Source organism: Anolis carolinensis, chromosome 2 (assembly GCF_035594765.1).
Source record: "Anolis carolinensis isolate JA03-04 chromosome 2, rAnoCar3.1.pri, whole genome shotgun sequence".
NCBI lineage: Eukaryota > Metazoa > Chordata > Lepidosauria > Squamata > Dactyloidae > Anolis > Anolis carolinensis.
The window spans coordinates 235,153,780-235,180,180 of NC_085842.1; the positions used below are offsets into that span (position 1 = coordinate 235,153,780).

General features: G+C 40.2%; 1 protein-coding gene across 6 annotated transcripts in view; it reads right to left on the bottom strand.

Moving 5' to 3' along the window:
- Positions 1 to 200: 200 nt before the first annotated feature.
- The window catches only part of ccdc171 (coiled-coil domain containing 171), a 214,925-nt gene continuing 188,724 nt past the window's right edge, over positions 201 to 26,401 (bottom strand). For all 6 annotated transcript variants that reach the window (XM_062971894.1, XM_008103172.3, XM_008103167.3 and 3 more), the window contains one exon: positions 201 to 633. In XM_062971894.1, coding sequence (XP_062827964.1) covers positions 433 to 633 — 201 coding nt within the window. In that variant the 3' untranslated portion in view covers positions 201 to 432. The remainder of the gene's footprint in view (positions 634 to 26,401) is intronic.

Sequence of the window (26,401 nt, forward strand, 5' to 3'; positions counted from 1 at the left end):
AGGAATCATTGGCATACATTTCAAATAGCTCTCTCAATCCTATTAAAGTATTGCAGCCCTGTTTTAAAACAGACAAGTATGAAACAACTTTGATAGATAGAGACTAAAATGGCTTATTGATTTTTTTTAAGTCGGAGGAAAATTACCCAAAATGTGTCATTCTTTAACATTTAAAAATATATTACATAAAAATGAGCTACTATGATAAATAAAAGTTCTCTTTTAATGGACTGTTTCACTACACCGGGAGGGCAAAGTACAGGCACGTATGAACAAAACTGCCCCTCTCCCCATTCTGGCAGAAAATAATGCAAAATTAAAGCCACAGAAATGCATAGTCTCTGAACTGAAACTTCCTAATAAAATAGGATTTTAATCTGTTCTTTTAAAATTCCTTACAAAAAATGAAACTCAGCATTCATTTTGCATTGCTCATTTGCTACTGCTGGGAATGATATGAAGAGCAGAGGAACAGCATGAGGAAGTTTGAGACTGGGGTCTATTGTTTACCAAGCCAAAAGCGGCATCATAATCCGACTCTGCCTTCAGCGGCAAAAAATCTGGGATGTAATTCTGGTTGATCTGGAGTAATGATTTTGAAGCTGCAGGGTTGCTTGAAGTGTTGCGTGACTCCTAGAGAAAATACAGAGGAAGCAAAGAAAACAAAGTACATTCATATTAGCCTTGAGTCAATTAATAAAAATAGCAGAAATAATTTCTAAAATGTGTAAGAGGTTTATATATAACAACAGCAGGTTATAAGTCCCATTAAATTCAGCAGTACTTCAGCATGCCATGTTTGTTTATGGACTACATCCATTAACAGCAACTTCAGAAAGCAAGTTTATGTAAATGTGATACTTTTTATTAATATACTTTCTATTTTTTACATTTGAACCCAGTGGGGAAAGCTTCTCACATAAAAGACTACAATAACACCCTACATGATTTCTTAGAGGTTGAAGTAAATCCTACAAATAGTATTAAAAAGCATATGCTCCTTTCTGTTACAAGCTTATAATAGTAATAAATAATGAAACCTAATAAATATTAAAGGAGCACAGAAGGAGGAATTCTACCTCTCCCTAATCTTTAGCTATTTCCTAGTTTTGAATAGGTAATATCACATACTCAGTGGAAGATATTCAGCAGGATTAGTAACTACCTTTCCATCAGAACCGCAAACTACTGCAGAAGAAATGGCTTATATACTGTAAGAGATATTACTTGGAAATATAACTTCTGTGTAACAATACCTAGAAATCCAGCAGGTTGTTCCAAATTAAAGGTTGCCTAAACAATGTCCAGTAAAATTCTGTAAATTTAAAATACATTTCCTCACTTCAAAGGGAGAGACACACTGAACATACTGCCACTACTAGAAATGCTATCAAAACAACTTTACCTAAAATATCCTTCAGTATACACACAACAGTACTACTTTAACCCCTAGCATCAACATGCCATTATATGCATTGGGTGAACTCTTTAAGTACCAAATATGGGACTCAAGTACAGAGTAAAAATTGCTGTAAGGGATTATTTGGAATTCTGCTACTGTGTGCTTCAGATTTTTTGAGAGCTCCTCGCTTCGCCTTCTCCATTCCCATTACTGCTACTGGGGAGGAAAAAAATCAATGGCTGCATCTAACACCTAGTTCAGTGATTTTCTTTGATGTTGGCTCTTTGATTTCTTGATACAACACAAGCTGTCTTGTAGTTTGGCTGAAAAGATGGACCTTTAAGAACCACCAATATGGAAGCAAGTTCAAATGGTTACCCCAAAGAGATATTTAAAAAGTAGTCATACTTCAATTCTACAAAGGTTTTGGATTGTGAAAACGAGCTACAGAGTAGAACATGAACTTGTAATCTTCAGCGCTATTGGATTTTCGTTAGCCCTGTTACACACAATATCTTCTAGCCCAGGCAATAATAATACTTTGTTGTACTCTTTAATAACCCCATTGATTTTAAGGGTTTTACACATCTAAGTGAAAATTCAAGCAATCCAAGAATATGCATATGATACTGGAGGAAAAAAAATACACCCCCGCCAGCCTTTTATAACATTTGTGCTACAAAAACAAAAACAACTTGTCATTTTAAGGAAAACAAACCCTTGTCTCAGTAACATGCAGTCACTACAACAGTGCTGTGCAAAGAAGAAATCGCTTTACATTATTTTTAACAGGGTCTTCCCTGCCCGAATTAATATGCCTTATCATTCTGGTTAAAAGATATCAATGTTGTCCAACATTTCATTTTCATCAAAATACAGCCACCTCTTCGGAAAAAGAGAAAACAACTGCAAAAGCCCAAGAAAGGGGGTGAAAAATCTGGTTTCCTTGGAGAGTTGCATGAAAAAAGTATGAAACTTAATGATTGGCAGCTAGTCAATAGACTGTTACAGGAAAAGGCTTCAGTGTTTGACCGAAGTGGTGGGAAAGGGAGGGGGGCAGGATCAGGTCTCTTTCAATGCTACGGCCCAGGCTGCACCTCACAGGAAGGCGAGGGTGGAATAACATCCAACAAATGGAATGGAAATCAGATGGTCACAGCAGTAGGAAAAGCTTTTGCTGCTGGAAATCCGGACGGTTTTGATCCTGGACTCCGTTTTAACACTGAAAGCAAATGAAATCAACTTTCACACAAGTGTAGCTTAACTTCGAGAAAAGCAAGAGAACATGGTTAGTGACTCTAAATGCATGTCCCTTTACGGTTCATCATATTCTTCCTTCACTATAGATAAAATCCATACTAGTGGAATGTCAGTGGGATAGTAAATCCATGTTTTACTTTAACTTGAACTTTAAGTGAGCCATCCAGGTTCCTGACTGTATGATTCTTTTCCAGAACCTTTGCAATTGGACTAAACTGTGGAGCAGATTCGTTGCTCCAACTTATCTTGTTGCATCCCTATTTGGGCCACTATCAAACTGGCATCCTTCAGATCATGTTCAAAAAGAGTTATGTCTCTGGAACATAGATAAATTTTTCTTGAAGCAACTGTATTTATTGACAAGCTAGTTTTTCTGGGCTTCTCTGGCCAGGCATTTGTAGTACTATGTTCTTTAAAAAAATCTGAGAAGGTATTTCAGAACTACCACAAGTCCCAGCATCCTTCTTTGTTTTGAAATGATATCTGACTTGGAAAAGGGCTTCTGCTACCCCACAAACCCTACCTTAGAAGAAAGACACTACCACCAACATAGGGACTTTCAAGGCACTGCAGAATAAGTTGGGGAGTGAATAAACGTCTACCTCTCTTTTAGGAGCAAGGTACTTTTTAACAAACTGTTATTCCCTGTTGGAGCATGCTTCATTGCTGGGAAAAAGGATAGACATTTCTTCACCCACTCCCTCACTCCCTAGAACCTCTGAAATCCCTATGTTGGTGGTGCCGGCTGGCTTCCAAGGCGGCTCTGGGGTGAGGTTGTATTGAAAGACATAGCTACAACAATACAGTTCTGTAGTTGTATCTATATCTCTGAGAGAGAATCTCAGCCCAAATCTTCTAAAACCACTGAAGTTCATTGAAGGCATTATTTCTGTGAACTATATTCTCAAGGTGCATTGTCCTCCTGTATCACATTCACACAAGTATATAACTAAAATAAACACATTCTACCGTGAGTAGTGTCCATATACCTAAGTCAAATTAAATTTGTGAGATGTGTAATGCAGGATGTCTGCAGAAGAACCCCGATAACACGCTCTTACACCCCACATTTCTTCTTGCTTTCAACCTTCTAAAGGTTTTTGGAGTTTGTGGACAAACATACCAAAATCCAGATCCACAATACTATCTGTATCAGGCTAAGTAAGTAGATAAATTGTCCTATGGAGCATTGCTATGGCCATGCATATTGCAAACATCCCCAGAAGGTTTGTGCATCATGTTGTTGTGATTCTTCAAGTTGACTCTGACTTACGGCAATTGCATCATGGGGTTTTCTTGGCAAGAATTGTTCAAAGTGGAATTGACACTGCCCTGCTTTCAGGCTGAGTGAGGTCAACTTGCTTAAGGTCATCAGTTGGGTTTCCATGTCTGAGCAGGGATTTGAACTCTGGCCTCCCAGAGTCCTATTCCAACACTCATGCTAGTCTTCATTATGCAACATGACACAATTACTAAAAGCCCACTGTGAAGCATCTCAGGTGTGTACTCCTTTACCAGAGAAGTACTCTGCTTGTGTTCAGTCTAACAAATAACAATTTTAAACATTAAGGCTGACAATGTCCTTTTCCTCTCTCTTTCTACATTTTCTGTTTCAGTTGCATAGCAGAAGCACCCCTTTTGTGTTAACATCAAAGCCCCCTTTTTTGGCCAAGTAAAGCAAATCCTAAATTCATGCAAACATTCGCTTCCAACAAGAGCACAATCCCAGAGCCTTTCTACTATTCAGTTTTAAAGGCATCTGTTTTTTCCAATTGCAACTTTCTCTTTATATGCTGGAGGAGCAACATATTTGGGTGCAGGAGAAAGAATCAATTAAGAGGAAATTAAAAAGAGACTCTGTGAGCAGCTGCAATGACATGTTTGCACAACCTCTGCAATTGGCTAGCTTTTGAATTCCCTGTACAGGAAAAGGTTTTCTACACAAACAACAGCAATAAAACACCTTGATTAGTCAACATGGTTAATTGCCGGACTCAGAACGCCTTTGAAGAGATGAGTGTCTATATACCGAGCTTCCAGCAGTCTAATTTTTGTCAAAAATGCTCATGCCTGATGCAGATCCAAGCTCTGGCAGAAAGTGGAAGCTGGGGAGGGAGAGTGGAGAGCGAAGGAGAAAGACTATATTTACATTCACTTTGCCAAACATTAGCATCTTTTTGTCCAATCATTTGAATTCAGAAGGGTTAGGGGAAAACAGCTTAGAGAACAAGGGTTGACACATCCAGTGTGAAATCTTAAGGTGCTTGAATGCAATGAGGGAGAAAGTGAGACCGAACCACATCTCAGCTCCCTCACTGCGCTGCAGCCGGCGTGAACTTTGTGACAGGTCTCTGTCTCTCAGCTACACTTGAGTAGCTTTTGCTGACATTCAGCTGTCAGACGGCATCCCTTTACCATGCCCCTAACATGCTCTACAGCTTCACCCAATTAACTTGCTTTCACTTGACACTGCAGCAAAAAGCTTCATAATAGGTGGTCAAGGTGCACGGTGCCTTCCTTGCCCTCTAACTGCTCACGCACAGCAAGATCCTTAACTACCTTCCCCCTTTTTGCCAGTTTTGCTCAGAAGTGGTGCGACTGCGATTTAGTCATCCCATTTACTTAAACTGGGATTCGGCACAGACACATTAATTGAGGCTGGCTTTATTATAAAGAATGCTTTGAAAAAAGCAGGGAAATCCTAAATTTTGAGGAACATAAGATCTCTGCTGAAAATATACTACATTAGCAATAGAAATGCAGAGAGTAAAAAGACAGTGTCTAGGTCATTATCGCCAATAGTAACGTTTTATGATACAGAGAAAAAAGGGCTAGGCGCAATTAAAGTGTCTTTATGATTCAGCATTCTTACACTAGGAAAATCATTAGACATTTAGATGATTAACTCTATTACATACTCCATCAAACAGGAGATAGTATTTTAAGGGGCTTTTTCTCTCTCAAAAGCTAAGTATTCCTAAAAGAGTGTATCAAAGGAAGGAAATGGATCATAAATCTTTTAAGGCATAAGGAAGAGATCTGAGATCTGGTTGTTCAGACAACATCTATTTTAACAGAAGATTAAAATAGATTGAAATTAAAATAGATTATAATGACTCCCCCCTGGGCACACAGAAAACTGGATGACTTGGAAGGTGCTGAACAGACTGCGCTCTGGCACCACGAGATGCAGACCCAATCTTAAGAAATGGGGCCACAAAGTGGAGTCCGCAACATGCGACTGTGGAGAAGAGCAAACCACAGACCACCTATTACAATGCAGTCTGAGCCCTGCCTCATGCACAATGGAGGACCTTCTTATAGCAACTCCAGAGGCACTCCAAGTGGCCAGCTACTGGTCAAAGGACATTTAGTATAATGCCATGTTTTTTATCTTTGTGTTTGTTCTCAAATACATTACAACTTGTACCCTCGGTACGCTTCTGACACGATAAATAAATAACAGAAGATTACCAATAAGAGTTGCTTATTTTGTTGTTTTGTTCTAGGTAATTGCCCATTTTTATTAGGGTTCTACAACACACATGTCACCTCACTGTATGAAAGAAAGTATGTGAAAGCTGAAAGTGTATATATCCACATGATATGAAAGCTACAAACAAAAGACATTGCACATTCACTACAGCCTGCATGGTGTAGTCATGCAGTGGATCCCAAACTTATTTGGCCTACTACCCCCTTTCCAGAAAAAAATATTACTCAGCGCCCTGGAATTTTTTGTAAAATTTTAATAGCAATTAAACAGAAAGATATAGGTACCTATGGCCATCACCGCTCCCCTGGATTGCTGCAGCGCCCACCAGGGGGCAGTAGCGCCCACTTTGGGAATCACTGGATGTGGTTTGAGTATTGGACAATGACTTTGGAGAACAGGGTTTGAATCTACACTCAGCCAATGAAAGTCACTGAGTGACCTTAGGCAACTCAGACTCTCTCAGCCTCGGAGGAAGGAAAAGGCAAAGTACTTCTGAAAAAAAATCTTGCCAAGAAAGCCTTGTGATAAGTTTGCTTTAGGATCACCATAAGTTGGAAATGACTTTAGGCCATATAAAAAGCGCATTCGTAATAGCGTGATCAAGTATTATGCTGAAGTTAGCACATCAAGATTTTTAGAAATCTCTCACAAATGTTTAAAAAATAGATCCTAGTTTTAATAAGAATAAGGTGATCTTAAAAATACTCCAGGATAGTCTTAAGAAGAGAGCCATCGCAGTGTGGTGTCAGGCCTGGTCATGGTATGGAGATGGCTTTGGTCACCTTGGTGGATGACCTCTGCAGAACACTAGACAGGGGAGTGTGTCTTGGTTCGTTCTCTTGGACATCTAATTACTGATAAAGTGGTAGTTAGCACTTTACCCCTAGCCCTGGCCCTATAATCTGCTTTTTACACAAGTCCATGCCTGCCCAGCCTTCACTAATGTGATCATGCCCCCCATATTCCTTGTTACTGGTTGTTGCGGTTGATTTGATATACCTTTATGATGTTTTGTACTCTGCTGTTTTTAATTGTTTTAATTAAACTATTATAGTAAAAGGTGAAGGTTTTTGTTATGGTTGAGCCTTCGGGCTCCGGTAATAGAAGAAGGGGTCGTAAGACTCCTCGAGAGTCAGACACTCTCGAGGATCATAGAATCATAGAATCATAGAATAGTAGAGTTGGAAGAGACCTCAAGGGCCATCTAGTCCAACCCCCCGCTAAGAAGCAGGAAATTGCATTCAAAGCACCCCCGACAGATGGCCATCCAGCCTCTGCTTAAAAGCCTCCAAAGAAGGAGCCTCCACCACGGCCCGGGGGAGAGAGTTTCACTGCCGAACAGCCCTCACAGTGAGGAAGTTCTTCCTGATGTTCAGGTGTTCAGGAGGAGCGTGAAAGAAAACGTCTCCGGGATTTGTTTGCAGAGCCGACAGATGAGGACTCATTTGAGGGTTTTTCTCAGGGTTTGGAGGAAGAGATGGTCAGCTCGGAGGAGGATGACATGGAATGGACTCGTGTGAGGGAGGATTTGGGTGTTGGGGAAACAGGCAATGAAAGCATGGGAGGTGATTGACGGGTTGCAGGATCAGACCCATGGGCTGGTTGAAGGGATGGAGCGGGATCCACAGCTGGGGATGCTGTGGGGCGTAGTCGAAGGTGCTTAAGCTCTGATGAGGATGATGATGTTGGGGCGTCTGGAATTGGGATGGCAGCTGACAGCGATGATGAGCTTGAACTGGGATAAAATGGGGTTTGGGACCAATGTCTAATTGCGTTGGGCAAGGTAATCTGGACGGACGCTTGGGCTTTTGTTTGGGAACTTCCTGAAGACGGGTGTGATTCGCTACTGGATACGTAAGTTTACCAAGGACATTGGGCATCGACGGCGGGAGGAACTGTGTGGGGTTTTTCTCTGTGCAACTTGTGTTTAATCTTGATAGCTTGAACCTCCGTCGTCTTTTTGACGGGCAATACCTACTTTCACTGGATTGACGCTGGACTGACTGACTACTATTCCGGATTAACCCTTCTGCTGGCTATCGGTGAGACCTTTGGATTCCTTGACGACTACGCTTGGCTATTGAACCTCTGGACTGGATTGGGACCCTGCTGACTGCTGTTACCCTAGACCTGAATCCTGACTACGACCACGCTTTCGTTCGCTGCAGGAAGGAATAAACAAGCCTGGTTTACTCCCCTGCTGTTCCTGAGTAGCAGAGAGGAATCTGCCACCAGTCTTTTGTTTACATTCTAACTCCTGTTGATCCTCTTTTGTTTGCCAAGCTGAAGTAAGCTCTTTGATTTAATCCGGATTATACTGCTGTTTAACCCGGTTTGTTTCTTTGAACTGTTTAAGCTCGAACTGAGCTGCTTTTGTTATTTAGCACACTGAAGTCAAGTGTTTGCCCTGTTCTTTGTTTCCTACGGGCGTTTTTAGTTCTGTAACCTCAATAAACTGAGTTTTGTTTTACTTGCTGGCGTTCTGTCTTTGACAGTTTTCCCCTGAAATGAAGTCCAGTCGTGTCTCACTCTGGGGGTTGGTGCTCATCTCCATTTCTAAGCCGAAAAGCCGGCGTTGTCCGTAGACACCTCCTAGGTCATGTGGCTGGCATGACTGCATGGAACACCGTTACCTTCCCACCAGAGCAGTACCTATTGATCTACTCACATTTGCATGTTTTAAAACTACTAGGCTGGCAGAAGCAGTGGCTAACAGCAGGCGCTCACTCTGCTCCCCAGATTCAAACCTACAACCTTTGGGTCCGCAAGTTCAGCAGCTCAGCCCTTCAACACACTGCACCACTGGACTATTATATGTTATATTATATGTTATTATGCTTTTAACTGTCTTTTAGCCGGTAAATTTCATTGTATGCTCTGGGTTTGGTCCTGCATGTAAGTTGCCCCGAGTCCCTTCAGGCAGATGGTGGCGGGATATAAAAATGAAGTTATTATTATATAAAGGACTAACAGCCAAATAATCATCATCATCCCTATTGGCTCTGACATGGTCAATCACAATGGATGCTTATCTATTTTTCCTCCTTACGTTTGTGAAGTTATCCCACTGAAAGGTTTAGTGAGGAAGGGAAGAAGAAATAATACGTCCTCTTCTCTCTTAAAAAAGAAAGCAATGGACCTGTGAAGGCCCACAGGACAAACCCTCATTCACTTCCAAATATTTCCACCCCAGTCACAGTGAATTGGCTGATGGTTGCAGGCATGTTCAACATATCTTTCTTACAGAGCTGTAACATTATAATCTGTACTTGATATCACAAGAGAGTGAATCCCCTTTCATTGCTCAAAATAGCAGTACTTAGCATGTCTTTCATATTAGAAGCATGCCGCCTTGTATAAAGCACTCTCTAGGGGGGAAAGAACAACAGTTGTTATTCAGTACATTTGATAAACTGCTGTTGTACATAGATAACACATCTTGATGTGACTGCAACATGGCATTTGTAAAGAAATCACCCGCTGGGATTTCAGATGCTCTTCGAAATAGCTGTTCAAAACCAAATATCCTCTCATGTGACTCATCCATTTTTATTCCTTTTTTTAAAAGCGGGATACGTATAACCTTAAATTCAAAGACAAACACGCCTTCTTGTTTGTTTGTAATATATCTAGAGATGGTGCTACACTGAGTAAACTGCTTATTCAGAAAGACAGATAGGTTTATGAATTAATGGAGGAATGCAAATATTTTATTCCATATGAAATTATTTGGACAATTGCATGAAATATCTAGTAGCTAGACATTTCTAACTATGTCAAGCTCACTTGAGAAGGTCGTCAAACATAAAAAGTAGCTGTGTTAGAATACGTTTCAGCCTAGTTCAAGTTTTATACACAGAGTTTTAATTTGGTGTAGCAGTATTGACCTTCATACAGTCTCCTCCTAGTGCAAAAGAGCAGTATGAGAACAACACTGATCACTCGTGCATTTTATAAAATCAGAAATTAATCAGAAAAAAGCAAATTTATTTTGAAAAGACATTGCTGAAAGAGAAGGAGAAACACCCTAATTGATATATGAATAACCAGGAGGGGAAAAGGTCATACTTTAGGCTCAATTTCAGTTGATGTCTAACATGCATGCAAGCTTCAAATTATGCTAACTGGGCAAGAAATCAAGCTTATCAGTTATAAACAATATGAGTGTGGGTGAGCTAGGGTTACAGATTCTATTGTTCCTGGCCTCATTTATATACACAATTATACTTCTGACTGCACCTAAATAAAACCTCAATAATTCTGGAAAAATTGTGTACATAGAGACAGCCATTACAGATTGATACCGGAACTGGAAAATCCCTTTTTCTGAAATGATCATGCAAGATGAAAGCCACTGAGCCAGTACAAATCAATATTTTCAGCATAACCATTTTAAATACAAATTAATAACCCCCTCGGTACAGGTTGAGCAACATTCTCCCAGAGATTGGAAATGCTCCAAAATTGAGATAGTGACAACTTTCTTACCTGGTGATTCAGTGTACACAAACTTTGTTCCAAGGACAAAATTATTAAAATATGTACAGTATAAGATGTTTCATGTTTAGACTTGGGTCCCATATCCATTATGTATGTGCAAATATTCTAAAATTTGAAAAAATCTGAAATCCAAAATATCCACGTTTTCTTCAGTTGTAATTTTGCTGTATAGTAGCAACCTAGCATTTAAAAAATTCCAAGATTTCCTTGTGAGTGAATTTAATCGCTACCAAGGTTCTGCAATCATCACATAAGCTCAGTGCCATCCTGCATGTTATATTAGGTTGAGAGAGAGAGCCTTTGTTGACACTTAACTACTGCACTAACCCTAGACATAAGCATTACTATAGCACTTCAAAACCAAAAGATCCATTTTGATGCTCCACAGGAACAAAAATGCTAATGTTTACATGTTTCTGCATGAAATGTCTCTTCAGCCAAGGGTCTTTGCATTATTATTCAATGGCTGCCTTATACTCTGTTATAATGTTGTTGTTTTTATTCTGTTTATTTTTTTTCGTGTCAGGAGCAACCGGAGTTGCTTCTGGAGTGAGAGAATTGGCCATCTGCAAGGACGTTGCCCAGGGGATGCCCAGATGTTTTGATGTTTTACCATCCTTGTGGAAGGCTTCTCTCATGTCCCCGCATGGAGCTGGAGCTGATAGAGGGAGCTCATCCACACTCTCCCCGGGTGGGATTCGAACCTGGCAGCTTTCAGGTCAGCAACCCAACCTTCAAGTCACAAGGCTTTCATCCCCTAGGCCACCGGAGGCTGTTTTATGATATTGTTTTATGTATCTCAGTGTGTTATTTTAATTATATTGATTGGGCTTGCTCCCATGTAAGCTGCCCCAAGTCCCTTCGGGGAGATGGAGGAGAGGTACAAAAATAAAGTTGTAGTTTTTATTATTATTATTATTATTATTATTATTATTATTATTATTATTATTATTATTACAAAGCACACAGACAATTGCCACTGGTGATGTCATTAAGTGATGGACAACGCAAAATATTCTTAAAATAAGGATGCAATTGAAACCAGAGGTTGTTGATATTGTTGGGGATTTCCAATGAACAGTTTAACGGCATGAACTTCAGGGTGATTCATTACATGGTATAACAATGTTATTTATTGAATGAAATAAAGTATTCATTCGTGATATAGTTAGAAGGACATTCTCTGCTCAAAAATGGAAACCACAGTTCTCCATAAAAAACTGGAATGGATTACAGTATTCCCTCATTTATCGCGGGGATTAGGTTCCAGGACCACCCATAATAAGTGAAAATCCGCAAAGTAGGGACATTATTTATTTTAATATTTATACATTATTTTAGTAGTTACACACTATTTTAAGTCTTTATCAACCAACCGTGAGTTGATAAATCGCCTCCTTCTCCTCCCGTTGCTGCTTGGGCTTCTTTTCTCTCACTTTGGCTTCTCCTTCCTCCCTTCCTTAGGCTGTAAATTGTAATTTTTATGATTTACAATAGTCTTTTAGAGTTTATTGAAAAACCGTGAAATAGCGAATCCACAAAAAGTGAACCGCGAAGTAGTGAGGAAACACTGTATTAAGATCTTTGTAATGACCAAAATGGACAAATTACCTAATTTGATCAGAGAGAAATTCTTGGACTTTCTGAAAAACTAGAAATTGTTTTTGATTTATCTAAAGGAAGAAAGATTACGCTCAGGGGATAGAGAGAGAGAGAGAGAGAGAGAGAGAGAGAGAGAGAGAGAGAGAGAGAGAGATAAGGAGGGAGGGAAGGAGGGAAGGAGGGAGGGAGATGATAGAGCTGTTTTACCAAAATACATTTTTTTATATTTTGACCCCAGACTGATTTCAGGACTACAAATAATCCTTTGTATGGACCTGTTGTGTTTTTGTTTGATCTGCACTGAAACTTGGACTGCTTCAAGGGTACATCCACACTATAGAATAAATTCACTTTGACACCACTTCTATTGTTCCTGGCCTCATTTATATACACAATTATACTTCTGACTGCACCTATTTTACTTCTGACTGCCATAGCTCAATGCTATGAAAACATGGGAGTTGTAGTTTTAGGCCTTCTTTGGCCTAAAGAGGGGCTGGTGCCTCAATGAACTATGATTCCTAAGCCATGGCAGTTAAAAGTAGCGCCAAGCTGCATTAATTCTACAGTGTGGATGCACCCAAGTTTGGCTTCCTACCTATGTTTTGTCCCAAGTTCTTTAAATCAGCTGGGAGGGAACATCAAGATCAGGTGAAACATGGTGCTAGAGTCATCTGCAGCTTTGAGATTATCCTCATCACTTGAGGCTATCATTGAATATTCTTTTGAAGGCTCGGTTTTGTGAAAGCAAGTGGTGGAATTCCTGGCTCTGGTGGTATCCAGAAGGAACCTGTAATGGATTGGAGCAGGAGAAAACCATTTTGTAACACATCCAATTTTTTCATATCCAAATCATCCCTTCCCTGTCCCTACAGAAAACTCCTGCATATCTGACAGGTTAGGGATTGGATCACTGTCAGAAAATGGAATGAGTTAAAAAGTGGAAACCAGGACTTTTTAGCTTGTAATGTAAGAATAAACATTAGATGATGATGAGTCAACTGAGGAGGGCAGCATGCCAAAAATGCAGCAGCAGTAGTCAAAATTGCAGAAAAGGGGTCAAAAGTGTGGAACATGGCTATAATTTAGATCTGTAAAAACAGCAGAACATCCAAGAATTAGTTGTTTAAAAGCAGATCATGCTTGTATTTGATCCACTGAGGAACAGGTATCCCTCGTTTTCAAGTTGTTTAATCCTGCCCTACAGAATTTTCCAGATACAGTAGAGTCTCACTTATCCAACATAAACGGGCCGACAGAATGTTGGATAAGCGAATAAGTTGGATAATAAGGAGAGATTAAGAAGAAGCTTATTAAATATCAAATTAGGTTATGATTTTACAAATTAAGCACCAAAACATCATGTTATACAACAAATTTGACAGAAAAAGCAGTTCCATACACAGTAATGTTATGTTACAATTACTGTATTTATGAATTTAGCACCAAAATATCACGATGTATTGAAAACATTGACTACAAAAATGCGTTGGATAATCCAGAACGTTGGATAAGCGAGTGTTGGATAAGTGAGACTCTACTGTACTTCAAAATAGGTTTGTCATATAGGTCAATATATCTGGATTGCACTAAAGTATAATTTTCCAAATATTCTTCAAATGAATGTTATGCTGAATTAGGAAATGGAAACACGCGATCCAAATGTACATGCTCAACAAAATAAACATTAAGATATCACTGTCAATGTTACCCTCTGTATTTGCTTTAGCAAAAAGACAAAAGTATTGCCTAATAATAATGCTAAACTTTTACACCCCTTGAACTTCCTGTCTTCTGTGTCACACCCACACACCTCTTTCCAAATATTTTATATTATTTCACATGAATTTCCAGAATTAAAAATGACTCAGGGAACAAAAAGTATGTTTTTCTATATAAAAGTGCACAGTAGAATCTTCCAATACATGATGCAGAAGCCAAAAACTTTCCTCCCTGACTACAGAAATGTTTCAGCAACAGAATAAACTTTCTAGCTCAGCTATGACATCTCCTTCATGCTGCCTTTAAACTCCTGGATAGACTAGAGGAGTTTTTCTTTTGGTGTTTTCTTTAAACAAAGGAGAACACAACATGGGAAAGGAAACATGAAGGAAGTCATGAAGCAACCAATAGGTACTAAAAGTAAATTCCATATTGCTACTTGGGAATTAAAGGTCAATCTGAGATCTGGAATGGGTGAAGAATCTAGAAAGCAAGGTTATTTCAATTCTTATGTTGTGGCTTTGATCAAGATTTAGGAAATTTGCAGTAATTAATAGTTTGGATTGCTGTGAGTTTTCCGGGCTGTATGGCTATATTTGAGAAGCATTCTCTTCTGACGTTTCGCCCACATCTATGGCAGGCATCCTCAGAGGTTGTGAGACTTCATGTTTGAGAATGCTTCTCAAACATGGCCATACAGCCTGGAAAACTCACAGCAACCCAGTGATTATGGCCATGAAAGCCTTTCACAATTAATAGTTTATTTGTGTAAAATAAAAGTGCCCACAAGAGAAATGAAGATACTCATAGAAGGCCTGGCCATATCAAGAAAATGGACTGGTGCCTGTAATATCTGAGGGCATGTCTACACTGACCATTTAATGCAGTTTGAAGTCAGCTTGATAGTGCAATGCATATATGGTGTGATGTGCATTTAGGACTTGAAAGCAGATAACCAAAGTCAGAGAATTTCAGAAATAGAGTCCTTGATGCACAGCAGCACGCTTTAGTCTAAACCACATCATACAGCGAAAGCACATTATAAACGGGGCAGTTTCTTTTAAGAAAAAGCGCATTTACCGCAGCTGTCAAACTGTGATACTACGGACTCTGGAACTGGTCTTAGACCAGCTTCTGTAGTGCATATAGGCATCATCCTGGCCTCAAACCAGTTCCAGGATTTCCCATCTTATCATCCGCACACCGAGAGTGCTTCCTTCTCTGACAGTGTCACACCAAATAAATGGTCAGTGTAGATGTGCCCCATAACAGTGGCAATTATAGGGTGTGTCTACATTATAGAATTAATTAAGTTTGATACCAATTTCAAAGCCATGGCTCACCAATTTCAAAGCCATGGAAACATGTGGTGTATAGTTTGGTGAAACACCAGCACTCTGTCAGAGAAGGCTGAAGACCTTGCAAAATTAAAACTCCCACGATTCCATAGTACTGAGACATGGCAGTTAAAGTGGTATCAAACTGCATCAATTCTACAGGGTGTGTGTATTCATAGGATAATAGTAGTTCTAAACACTTACTAGGTTTGAAGGACCTGATTGCATAATCATCATCATCATCATCATCATCATCGGGGCAGCTTACATGGGACAAGCCCGATCCAACAAAAATTAAAATCAAAACATAGACTAAAACATATCTCAATAGAATCAACAACATTATAACAAGACAATAACATAAAAATAGCATCATCAACAGCCAGTAGTCTGAGCAGTAATGGGTACTGAAATTCGGGGGGAAGGGAATTGTGCAATAGAATTTCAGAACATAACGCACGGGCCAATAATATATTAGAAGTAAAAGAGCAATGTCGGTTAAAAATGCTAAACCTATAGGAGGAAGGACAGGGATAAAGTGTGGGAACTGCTGGTAGATATAGTTGGGGGCCGAATATCTTATGAACTGCTTAATTGAAAGCACAACGGAACATCCATGTTTTTAGCTCTTTACGGAACGTGGACAGTGTGGTTGCCCATCTAATTGCATGCCCATGAACATCCATTTACCAGGAACTTCACCTGAGTATAGGTCTAAAAGTGCACCCTTACTCTATAGTCCAGAAGCGGCAATACCCATTTGACACCCCCTCTCCAAAGGTATAGGTGAACTATAGAAAAAGTTTAAAATACTGCAATGCATGACATGACGCCATCACACACCTGTATATCTTACTGTTGTGAGTTTGGATAAAATGGGGAGTACGTTGGCTATGTTTTGTACATTCTTACTTCATTGAGACGTAGAAAAAGGAGGAAAAAGTCAAAGTAGTGTTAACATGAATAGGCCATTTGGATTCCCTCAATTCAGGTGTCATCTGAGTATATGAACCAGAGTCTTTCAACAGCTTAACTATTCTTTAATCCTTTCCAAAACGTCTCAGTTGATTCATAACCCCAGAACAAATCTGCCTTCCTTTTGTGTTTAACCCACAGTTTAGCACTGAATAATGGATGCTTCTATCCCTCTATCTTGAAATAGCGTCTTCAAAAAGGGGGAGGAAATACCTAAGTAAAAGTCCTTGACTCTGGAAAGAAGTAAATTTATCTACCTTTGTACAGAATAGTTCTTTTCTTCTGCAAAGCCAGTTCAATTATGTTCTTAACTCTATTCTTTTAGAAAACTTTCTACTTGAGGTTAAACAGCCTGATCTAGTTTTCAACACAGAGCAGCTTTTCCCACCTCTTAAGAGCCTTTTATTCCTACTGCAGTATAGGCCGTATTGTTGGGGTTTTGTATAGTGATGTGTCAGACACTGTCACTCGCAGACAAATGGGATGAAGGCGGACTGGAAAAAAGAGGATATAATAGAGAAAGCAAAGGATAGAGGGAAGCTAAGTAAGTGCTGCTTGGTTGTTAATTGCCCTACTATTGCAGTCAACATGTAGAGGCACGGTGACATTCTTCTGCTGTTTTATGCCACTTTTTTTTTGCAAACTAGCAAGAAAATTGCTGCAAACAGGTAGGATGTACCAAGATAGGATTCAGCTAAAGTTAGGCATGTGGCAATTTACCAAACATCATTATTCCTGAAGAATATTTGCTTTATATTTGTGCCACAGCTACTGACATGCTGTTGGCAAAATAATATACTGACACTGTGTAGGATCCGTATATAAACACAATCACAAATACGATTACACCGCATTGCATTCTAATGGATTTTACTGTGAACTGAGCAGGGCACACTCAATTTATGCACTTTGCTCATGGAAAGGGACTTAGTGCTCTCATATACAGTTCAAAGTTTTGGGGTGAATATAGGTTTAGCTTTGACACTGGAGATCTACAGATTGCCCATGGCATGGATCGCTTCTCAGCAGTTCAGGCTAATGTACCAGCAACAGCACAAACATTGCAAGTGGATTGCTAACTGGGACCGGCTGAAGAGAACATCAGACATCATTTACATTTTTTAAGATCAATAAATATTTTAGCTCGATTATAAAAGTGGAAGAAAGGGATATTTATAAAATTATAAGAATCACCTGGCATTCCAGTGCTTAAAGAACTTCACTAGACCATGGTCTGCATCCAGAAACAATTTTAAAGTTTTACATGAATACCTGGAAGATCTTATGCTTATATACGTATCCATCCATGAACTGAAGTTCTTTGGAGGAGTCACCCAACGTGATACCATGTTGTGAGGTTAGACAGGTGGTGAACTGGGAACAGAGCTTTATTGTTGGTAGAGCCCTGTTTTTGGGATAGCCTTACATAGCACCTACTTTTGTCCGGTTAACATCAGGCAGACGATCTTACACACCAAGACGTCTTGATTTCATCTGCTGATATATTTTTGCGTCACCACCGTACCTGCTGTTTTTATTCTTGTGCACTTTCCTTTTACTGTATGGTTTTGTTGATCTTACTGTTTATTTACACCAGATTTGTTACCCACTTTGGAAATAACAGTACTATAGGATGGCATTAAATGAAACTCTAAAAAAAAATGCTATTTGCCAATAAACTTTGCTATTAGAATTGCATCTGATAGACACTGTCCATGGATTTGCCCTACTTGTCAAAGGTGGCCATACTTTTGCTGATTGAACTAAGGAAGCGAAGATGGTTAAATTCCAAAAGAAAAGGATACTGCTTTGCCTGGTATTATCTCCACTTGAAAAAATTTAAAATCAGCAACATCTAGAAAAACCCACGTTCAGTTTTAAAAGTATACTTATAAAAATATAAGAACCACCTAGGATGATTACTAAAGCAAGATTTCAGTTCAAACAGTGCATTGTATCAACAATGTGTATAATGGCATTTGGTTGCAGGGAAATAATAAGTGATGTTTACCAAGAGGTACATTAGAGGATATGCTAAAATATTGAATACAAACAACTGAAAGATTCCTAAAAAATTATTGCTACAGACAAGAGGCCCTAAAATGTTCACCAATATTCCCATTATTTAAAGAGAAACTGAATAAAATAAAACCATCACATGTATAATTATTTTTGTGTTTAAAAAGTTTTAGTTTGAAAATTATTGGATCCAAAAATGTCTTAACGTATGGGAAGCTGAGCAATGAGGCTAATTTTCAATTTTCCTCTGTAACTTCTCTCTTTAATAAAGGTAGAACAAAATTAAACTTCAAAAGTCACTTCCAGGGTGGGAATGTGTGAAATATTTAAATAACTTTAAAAATTACCTTGAAAAGGCATTTGAGAAACAGTTCAACTTTTTTTCTTTTTAAAGAAACCAAAACAGCCTGAAAAATAATGAATAAAACAAATAATGATATTTATTACCAATTTCCAATACTTTTTTTCGTGTCAGGAGCAACCGGAGTTGCTTCTGGAGTGAGAGAATTGGCCGTCTGCAAGGACGTTGCCCAGGGGACGCCCAGATGTTTTGATATTTTACCATCCTTGTGGGAGGCTTCTCTCATGTCCCCGCATGGAGCTGGAGCTGATAGAAGGAGCTCATCCACGCTGTTCCCGGGTGGGATTCGAACCTGGCAACCTTCAGGTCAGCAACCCAACCTTCAAGTCACAAGGCTTTTACCCCCTAGGCCACCGGAGGCTTCATTTCCAATACTGAAAATATGAAATGGTGACAAATTACCAGTACTTCCAAAACTCTATTAACTCATATGAGGAATTGTGGTTTTTTTAAAGTAACTTTCGGTGCACTGCTTTTATCAAGACTTTTGATCCAATCTTCTCTCAGCTCCACCCTTTTTAAATATGTAAAATTTGTGTCTGCAGAGCACCTTTGGAAAGAGGCCACCATCTCTTTGTCCTTGATGAAGATTAAACTCTCAAATCAGCTGAGAAATCATTGATAGTTTAATGTTATCCATTTCACTGAAGTAATTAGAACCATTTCATTTCCTTCTTCCAGTGTCATCTTAATAACAGAAAGCCTCAAATATTTCCCCAAAAGGAGTTTTTAACTTGCCAAATGTCCAATATAGGTGAAGGTGGACTAAACAGTTTAAATATGAAAATAGGATGTTGCCCTATAATTTACTTCTCTGCAGGTGTAAATACATTAATTTAATAATAAGGTTTCCTACTGAGAAAAACATTATTTATATGAAATATTAAAACTATTTAATGAGCTTTCTCCCTCTGCCCTCCAAAAAAAAAGTTAGTAAAGTGTGTGTGTCTTAACCTGCTCGAGGCAGAGGAAGTTTCAAACATATTGGATTTGAAACTAGCCATTATTTCCCATGTTGCAAAAATGGCAATTTTATTTCCCGACAGCAAATGAAACTGTCAGGAAAATTTAGATGCAATAAAACTGTGTGGTTAAACCAACAGGCTGGATTTGGACTAAAACTGAATTAAAGGAATTAAAATTAAGCATTATGTCAGTCAAACTTTTTTTTCAAAAAAAATGATATTAAAATATGGAAACTTAGTGGGAAAACTGAGGGCGCCCGGAGTGGGAGAAACCCGATGAGACCTGTCCACTTCACCTCTATCAATTGTGTCACATTTGAAATTTGCACAATGAAAAATATTTTGCATAAGTGTCTTGCTCCTGGCAACCTTTCCACCTTTATAAAAAGTTGTCAAGGTAGTGGGTGACTTTCACAGCGCGAAGTTTTCGAATGGTGGCTTCAGTCCAAAGCTAGCTAATAGCGGCTGACATGCACTGGAATCTTGAGGCCTAAATCAACATTGTTTTCACAGCTGTAATTAAGCCACCTAATCAGAAGCACATTTTGACGGGACAGTTTCTGGAAGCCAGACGTTGCTGTTTCTTATGCCTGGAGCGCAGTGGCTCATGAGAGGTCCTCATTTAATTTCAGGGTGAGCGAGAGAGGGAGAGAGGGAGGAAGAGAGAGAGCAAGTCTAAAATGGCAGTAAAAGAAAATACTATTAGAAGGGGAAGCGATGCCTAACTGTTGAAATGAACCAGGCTTATGTCTTGACCAACTCTGCATCCCACCCGCCTCCTTCGGCTCGGTGCCGAGTCCCCATTTCTCGAATGGCAGCTGGAACGCAGTGAGAATTGAGGACGTTTGCCAAGATCAACAGATGAGCTGGTCTGAACTGGCTCTCTGTGTGTTCCGATTGTAAATTGTGCCGGTGATGATTAGAGGACTCCAACACAGGATGTTGACTCTTAAAACTATCCAGAGAAAACATGGTTTGGCTTGTTTTGTTTTAAAATTCAGGATTGCTTTTTTAAAAAGTTCCATTTTGGGGTGATTTGGTGTACAGTCTTTGGATTGTAAGCTCCAAATCACTCTTCTACGATGAATTCATACAAATAATGTGTGCATTTCTGTGCTGGAGAAATTTCCTATCGCATTTCCACAGCAGGACCCTTCATCTCAGTGTTTATACAAGAGAGAAGGCGCTGAGTGCTGTTCTTCAACCAGTACACATAAAGTGTTGTACATACTTTACCAGCTGCTAGTGGGAGAGACACCTCTACTCAATCTAGAAACTGGTTAGATTGTCATCTCATTCATGAACTATTATGGCACTGTTCTATTTGCGAACACGAACATAAACTTTCAAACTACGAGGCTATCAACAGAATGGCTGTAGTCACCAGGGTCTGATTACATTTAGTTCTGCATTTTAATTGCATATGGATTCTATTAACTCACCCTTTTGCCTCATAGGCAACATTTTAATCAAATTACTATAATTTGAAAATACTTTGCAATAGCTTGACAAGGTAAAAGTTCACATACCTAGCCTATGGAGTGTGTATGTTTGTGCACCAACACACGTGTGAGCTTCATATAGGACTAAAATGAAAAAGAGGAGACATAGCAGTCCTGTTGCACAAGGAAAATTCCATTTACAGTTCTTTGGATCAAACTAGTGTAACCAAATATTGGCAAATTATATTAATTTTAATTCTTAATTGAATGTAACAAACTCAACAAAACCCAATTAGACCACTGTGCATAGAGAAACAGGGTATTTTAAAACATGTAACCAATGGATGATTGCCAACCACTATCTGACATGTTGCTTTGTACTCAATACAGATAGTCCCCAAATTACAAACATCTGACTTACAAATGACTCACAGTTAAGAATTGGGGTGAGAGAACAGGAAGTGAGAGAAATGTACCCCTAGGAAGGGAAATTCACTCCTGGAAGAGTTATCATGGGGAAAAGATGTCTCAATGGAAGCTATATCCAGGGCCGGCCCAACATGGAGGCCACGTGAGGCTGCCGCCTTGGGCGCAGGCCCGGGGGGCCGCCGTCAAGCGCCCTGGCCCCGCCTCCCACGCTGCGTGAGAGGCGGGGTCAGGGTGAGCTGCACGGGAGGCTCCCGCGCAGCTCTGCCTCGCCGGCCTGGCCTTTTCCAGGGGGCCAGACTGCAGCAAAGGTCTGCAAGGAGGTCTGCAAGGAGACTGCGATCGCGGCCTGCAAGGACCTTTGCTGCAGTCTGGCCCCCTGGAAAAGGCCAGAGCGCGCTGGAAGGGAGGCAAGACCCCGTCTGGGCGGAGCCTCACCTCCCGGCCTGAGCGCCCTGGCCCCGCCTCTCACGCTGCGTGAGAGGCGGGGCCAGGATGAGCTGCGTGGGGGCGGGGCCAGGGTTGGCCCCGCCTCCCTCACAGCTCAGCTTGCCAGTCTGGCCTTTTCCAGGGGGCCAGACTGCAGCAAAGGTCCTTGCAGGCCACAATCGTGGCCTGCAAGGACCTTTGCTGCAGTCTGGCCCCCTGGAAAAGGCCAGACTGGCAAGCTGAGCTGCGTGGGAGGCGGGGCCAACCCTGGCCCCGCCCCCCACGCAGCTCATCCTGGCCCCGCCTCTCACGCAGCGTGAGAGGCGGGGCCAGGGCGACCTGCGTGGGAGGCGGGGCCAACCCTGGCCCCGCCTCCCACGCAGCTCACCCTGGCCCCGCCTCTCACGCTGCGTGAGAGGCGGGGCCAGGGCATGGGAGGCGGGGCCCGCCGGCGGGGCGCAGGAGGCGGGGGGGCGCAATTTCCCCTCCCCACTTTATATAAAAAAATATGTCCGGCCGGCCCTGGCTATATCACCAGACCTTGTTCCCACAACAAGCCAATTCTTTTCAAAATCCAATTCTCACAGGGACAGAAAGTGAGTTGAAATCTTCTGAACAGGGGCCCAGACAGCAAAACAAACACCACAGGAGTGTTAACCCTTCCCTATGCTATCCAAAGCTAAAACATATATATTTTTGGCTGGATTTACACTTTAAAAACGTACCTGTTCCAACTTACATACAAATTCAACTTAAGAACAAACTTACAGAATCTATCTTATTTGTAACTTGAGGACTGCCTTTAAAAATCAGGTGGAAACACATAAATCTTAACTCTAATTTAAAACTTTCTTTTCCAAAAACTATGGAATTTTGTTTAATGTTGTCTTATAATCGTGTAAATTGTGATTACTTCTACTGGCCAGTTTGCATTGTATTATATAATATTTTGTATTTCATCTGGATAGTTTGACCATTGGATTGGATTGTTTTATATTTTATTATACCTTCTTTCCCTCTCTATGTGTGCATATGTGCACAAATATATTTGAGATTATAACCTTTGCAGGATCCACCGTTTTCAGTTGTTTTACTTGTATAGTACTAGTACATTGATGCCACTATATAAATAAACAACAACTTATTAACATTAGTCAATTGCATTCCTCTAGATGTATGTCAATAAGCTGATAGGTGTCAGGTGCTTTGAAAACCATAATAAGTTTTAAGGATCAGTGCAAGCATCCCAGTTCAGTGCTGTTAATGACATGTTGTTGTAGTTGTTGTTGTTGTTGTTGTTGTTGTTGTTTTTGTTATGTGCCTTTAACTTGTCCATGATTTATAGCAACACTAAGGAAACCCTATCAGAGGGATTTGTTCAGAGGGAGCTTTGCTGTTGTGTTCTTCTGGGACTGACCGAGTGTGACTTGCCCAAGCTCACCAGGTCAGTTTTCCATGGATTTACACCCTGGTCTCCAGAGCCCTAGTCCAATACCCATATCATAACATCATATTATGTAGCAAAGTCATAGTAAGAGAAAAGGCATTCTCCAGGTTTTAAGAAGGAAAAATATAGGAAGGGCAGGTGTTAAAGATGGGACACCAAAAGGAATCAAAAGAAAAAGAGGAATGGATCAGAGAGAAACACTGATGTGAGAACAGAAGGTATCTGAGCTAGATGAATGTTGTCATGGTTTAGTGATACAGCAGAAAAATAACAAACACACACACACACACACCTGAGCAATCTAGGATTCTAATTCGGCATTGACTGCATTGGTCATAGAAGATTGACAGGGGTTATGGGGCAAATGACACACTGGAGAACAGCATCTCTGATTTTCACACATACATACCTATTTTGTGATTTTCTCCCAGGCTTAAATAGGATTCCTGCTCAAATAGGAAGTGAGTAAGTGGCAAGGAAAGGGGCAAATAGAAGCAGAAACTTGGAAAATCCAATAAAACCCACATAAGTTAAAGGAGACACATTTCAAGGTAATTTGAGGACTGTTTTACTAGTAAAAAAAAGCCTGATGATTTCAATCTGCATAAACTCTTGAAACTTTCTATAGGGGCTCAGAAATTTCTGAACTAGGAATTCTCTGACCATTTATGAACACGTGAAGCTCTTTTTCTGGACAAATGAAACTAGGTATTTGTTTTCCTATTAAATGATCTGAGACTTCCTGGTTCAGACATTTCTGAGGCCTGAATAGTTTACACATGCTGAAATACACTGGTAAAACACCATCCTCTGAGCATATTGAGATGCATTTCCATTCCTATTGGGTGTGGGGGCAAAAAGACCACCAAATATAACAAAATGGCCAACTAAACCACAGGTGCCATAAGGGCGGTATCAGCCATTTTCATGTTGAAAAGCATTGGAACCATTCTAATTTCTTTTTAAAAGAAGAGTCCCACAGAGATGCAAAAATGGGCCACATGCAGCCTCATTTTCGTACCTCTGGTTTACAGTGGTTAGCAGCGTTTCCCAACATTTTAGAAGGGATCATTTGGACAAGATGAACTTGAGTCTTCTGAAAACAAATTATATGTTTGACATTTGAGCTATGGCCCACTCCTCCAAAACTGTTCACAACTCAGGGGTAGCTTGAGAGGGGTGCATTTAATCATGAATGATGCCAAGGGTACAGTCACGTTATTCACTCCATCAGTATGGAATCTGATGGAGTGAATTGTAATGGGGGAAATGGCATGGATCATGGAATGTCATTCCAGCAAAATATTAGAGATTGAATACTAGAGGGGAAATACAAAATCCCTTAATGAAACTGCTTTATGGAAGATGTGGGGTCAGGACCACTCTATATATGAGTAAAAGCTTCATTTATTACATTTGAAATTATCTGGAAAGTCCTCTAGATTTATGCTTTAGAATGGCTTGATTACTCTCACACCATTCTCCACTGTCTGTCTGAAAGGTCATTGAACCACATCATCTCTACTCCATGTGTTGCTTCAGCATGTGGTTTATCATCACAATGATGCATCATCAAAGCAAATCGTAAAATATCACAACCACAACCACATAAAGGAATGAATACAGAAATATAGGTTGGATTCCAACCAGTTAAGATAGGCATCTGAAAGCAAAAACTTGTAGTATCTGCAGTGGTTACAGTCCCACTTTTTCTTCAATTATTACCTCACTTTTTTCTCTTGTCACCTGAAGCTGTCCCTAGGAAGTACTGGGCTTTGTGCATCATATGCACATTTCAGACTTCATCAAACTAGCAAAATTGCCCATCCTACAACACTTGGACCTCTCTTCAGGCACAGAGCCCACCGGATTACATCACGTGACATCTGTCTACTTTTGGCAGGGCTCTGTGTCTGAAGAGAGGTCCAAGCATCATAGGAGGCAATACCGGCAACACGGTAGACTTCCCATGTTGCATAGAAAAAACAGGACAGAGCTGGGCAGCAATGTTCCCCCCCCCCCCCCATGAGACAAGGTGAGGGACGATGCGGGGCACTGGGTTCCTCATGTCCCCCATCAAGCCTTGCCGGATTTGCTGCAATCTTTGGCGAAAACCCCTACTATCCAGATTGGGGACATCAATGTGATGAGGCCCTTAGCCAAAGTCTTGTCCAGATAAAACAATCACAATGCTTAACCCACAAAGCTTTGTCTCCTTTTTAAAATAGGAACACAGGAGTAGTCTTAAATTCTATGAAGCTAAAACGAGTTGCCTAAATAGCCAAACATAACCAACAAACAAAACTAATGTCTTTTAGTGTTAAAATTTATGAGAACAACTTGATGACTTTCACATCTTCAGTCATGAGCAGCAGCTTGGTCTCTGAGGAGGGCTTAGTAAGGCACATATCAGGAATAACTGCAGTTTTGGTCAATCATCCCTTATCATATCTTAACTAAAGAATAGCCTGCCTGAGGGGGTTCCTTTAGCATGGGATCTCCAAGCTACAGAGCCTTTTCATACTATGCACATATAGCATTTTGAATCCACTTTGACTACCATGATTGAAATATTCAAAACTCTGGGATATGAAGTTTAGGCAGGCACTGTCATTCTCTGGCAGAGAAGTCTAACCTACTAATCCCCAGGATTCCATAGGACAGTGTCATGACAGTTAAAAGTTGCAATATGGCTGAGTAGTGTGAAAGGGCCCACGGACAAATCCCTATTCCATTCCACTGGCACAGTATCATCTTCCTTGCTGCAACTGGATGTGTAGCACAAGTAAAAGCCTCAAGAGGTAATGAAAACTTCATGAGCCAATGATCCATCTAGAACTTGAAGAATGTACTTCTTTGGATTATAATCACAGATAGTCACTATGCTGGTTAGGGAATTCAAGAGCGAACTAGTCCAAAACTTTATTTTTTCCAAGCTCTGGTTCTAGCCTACATTTGGCTGTTTGACCTGTGCTGGAATACTGACCATTAATCTTAAGATGGTTATCATGTTCTACA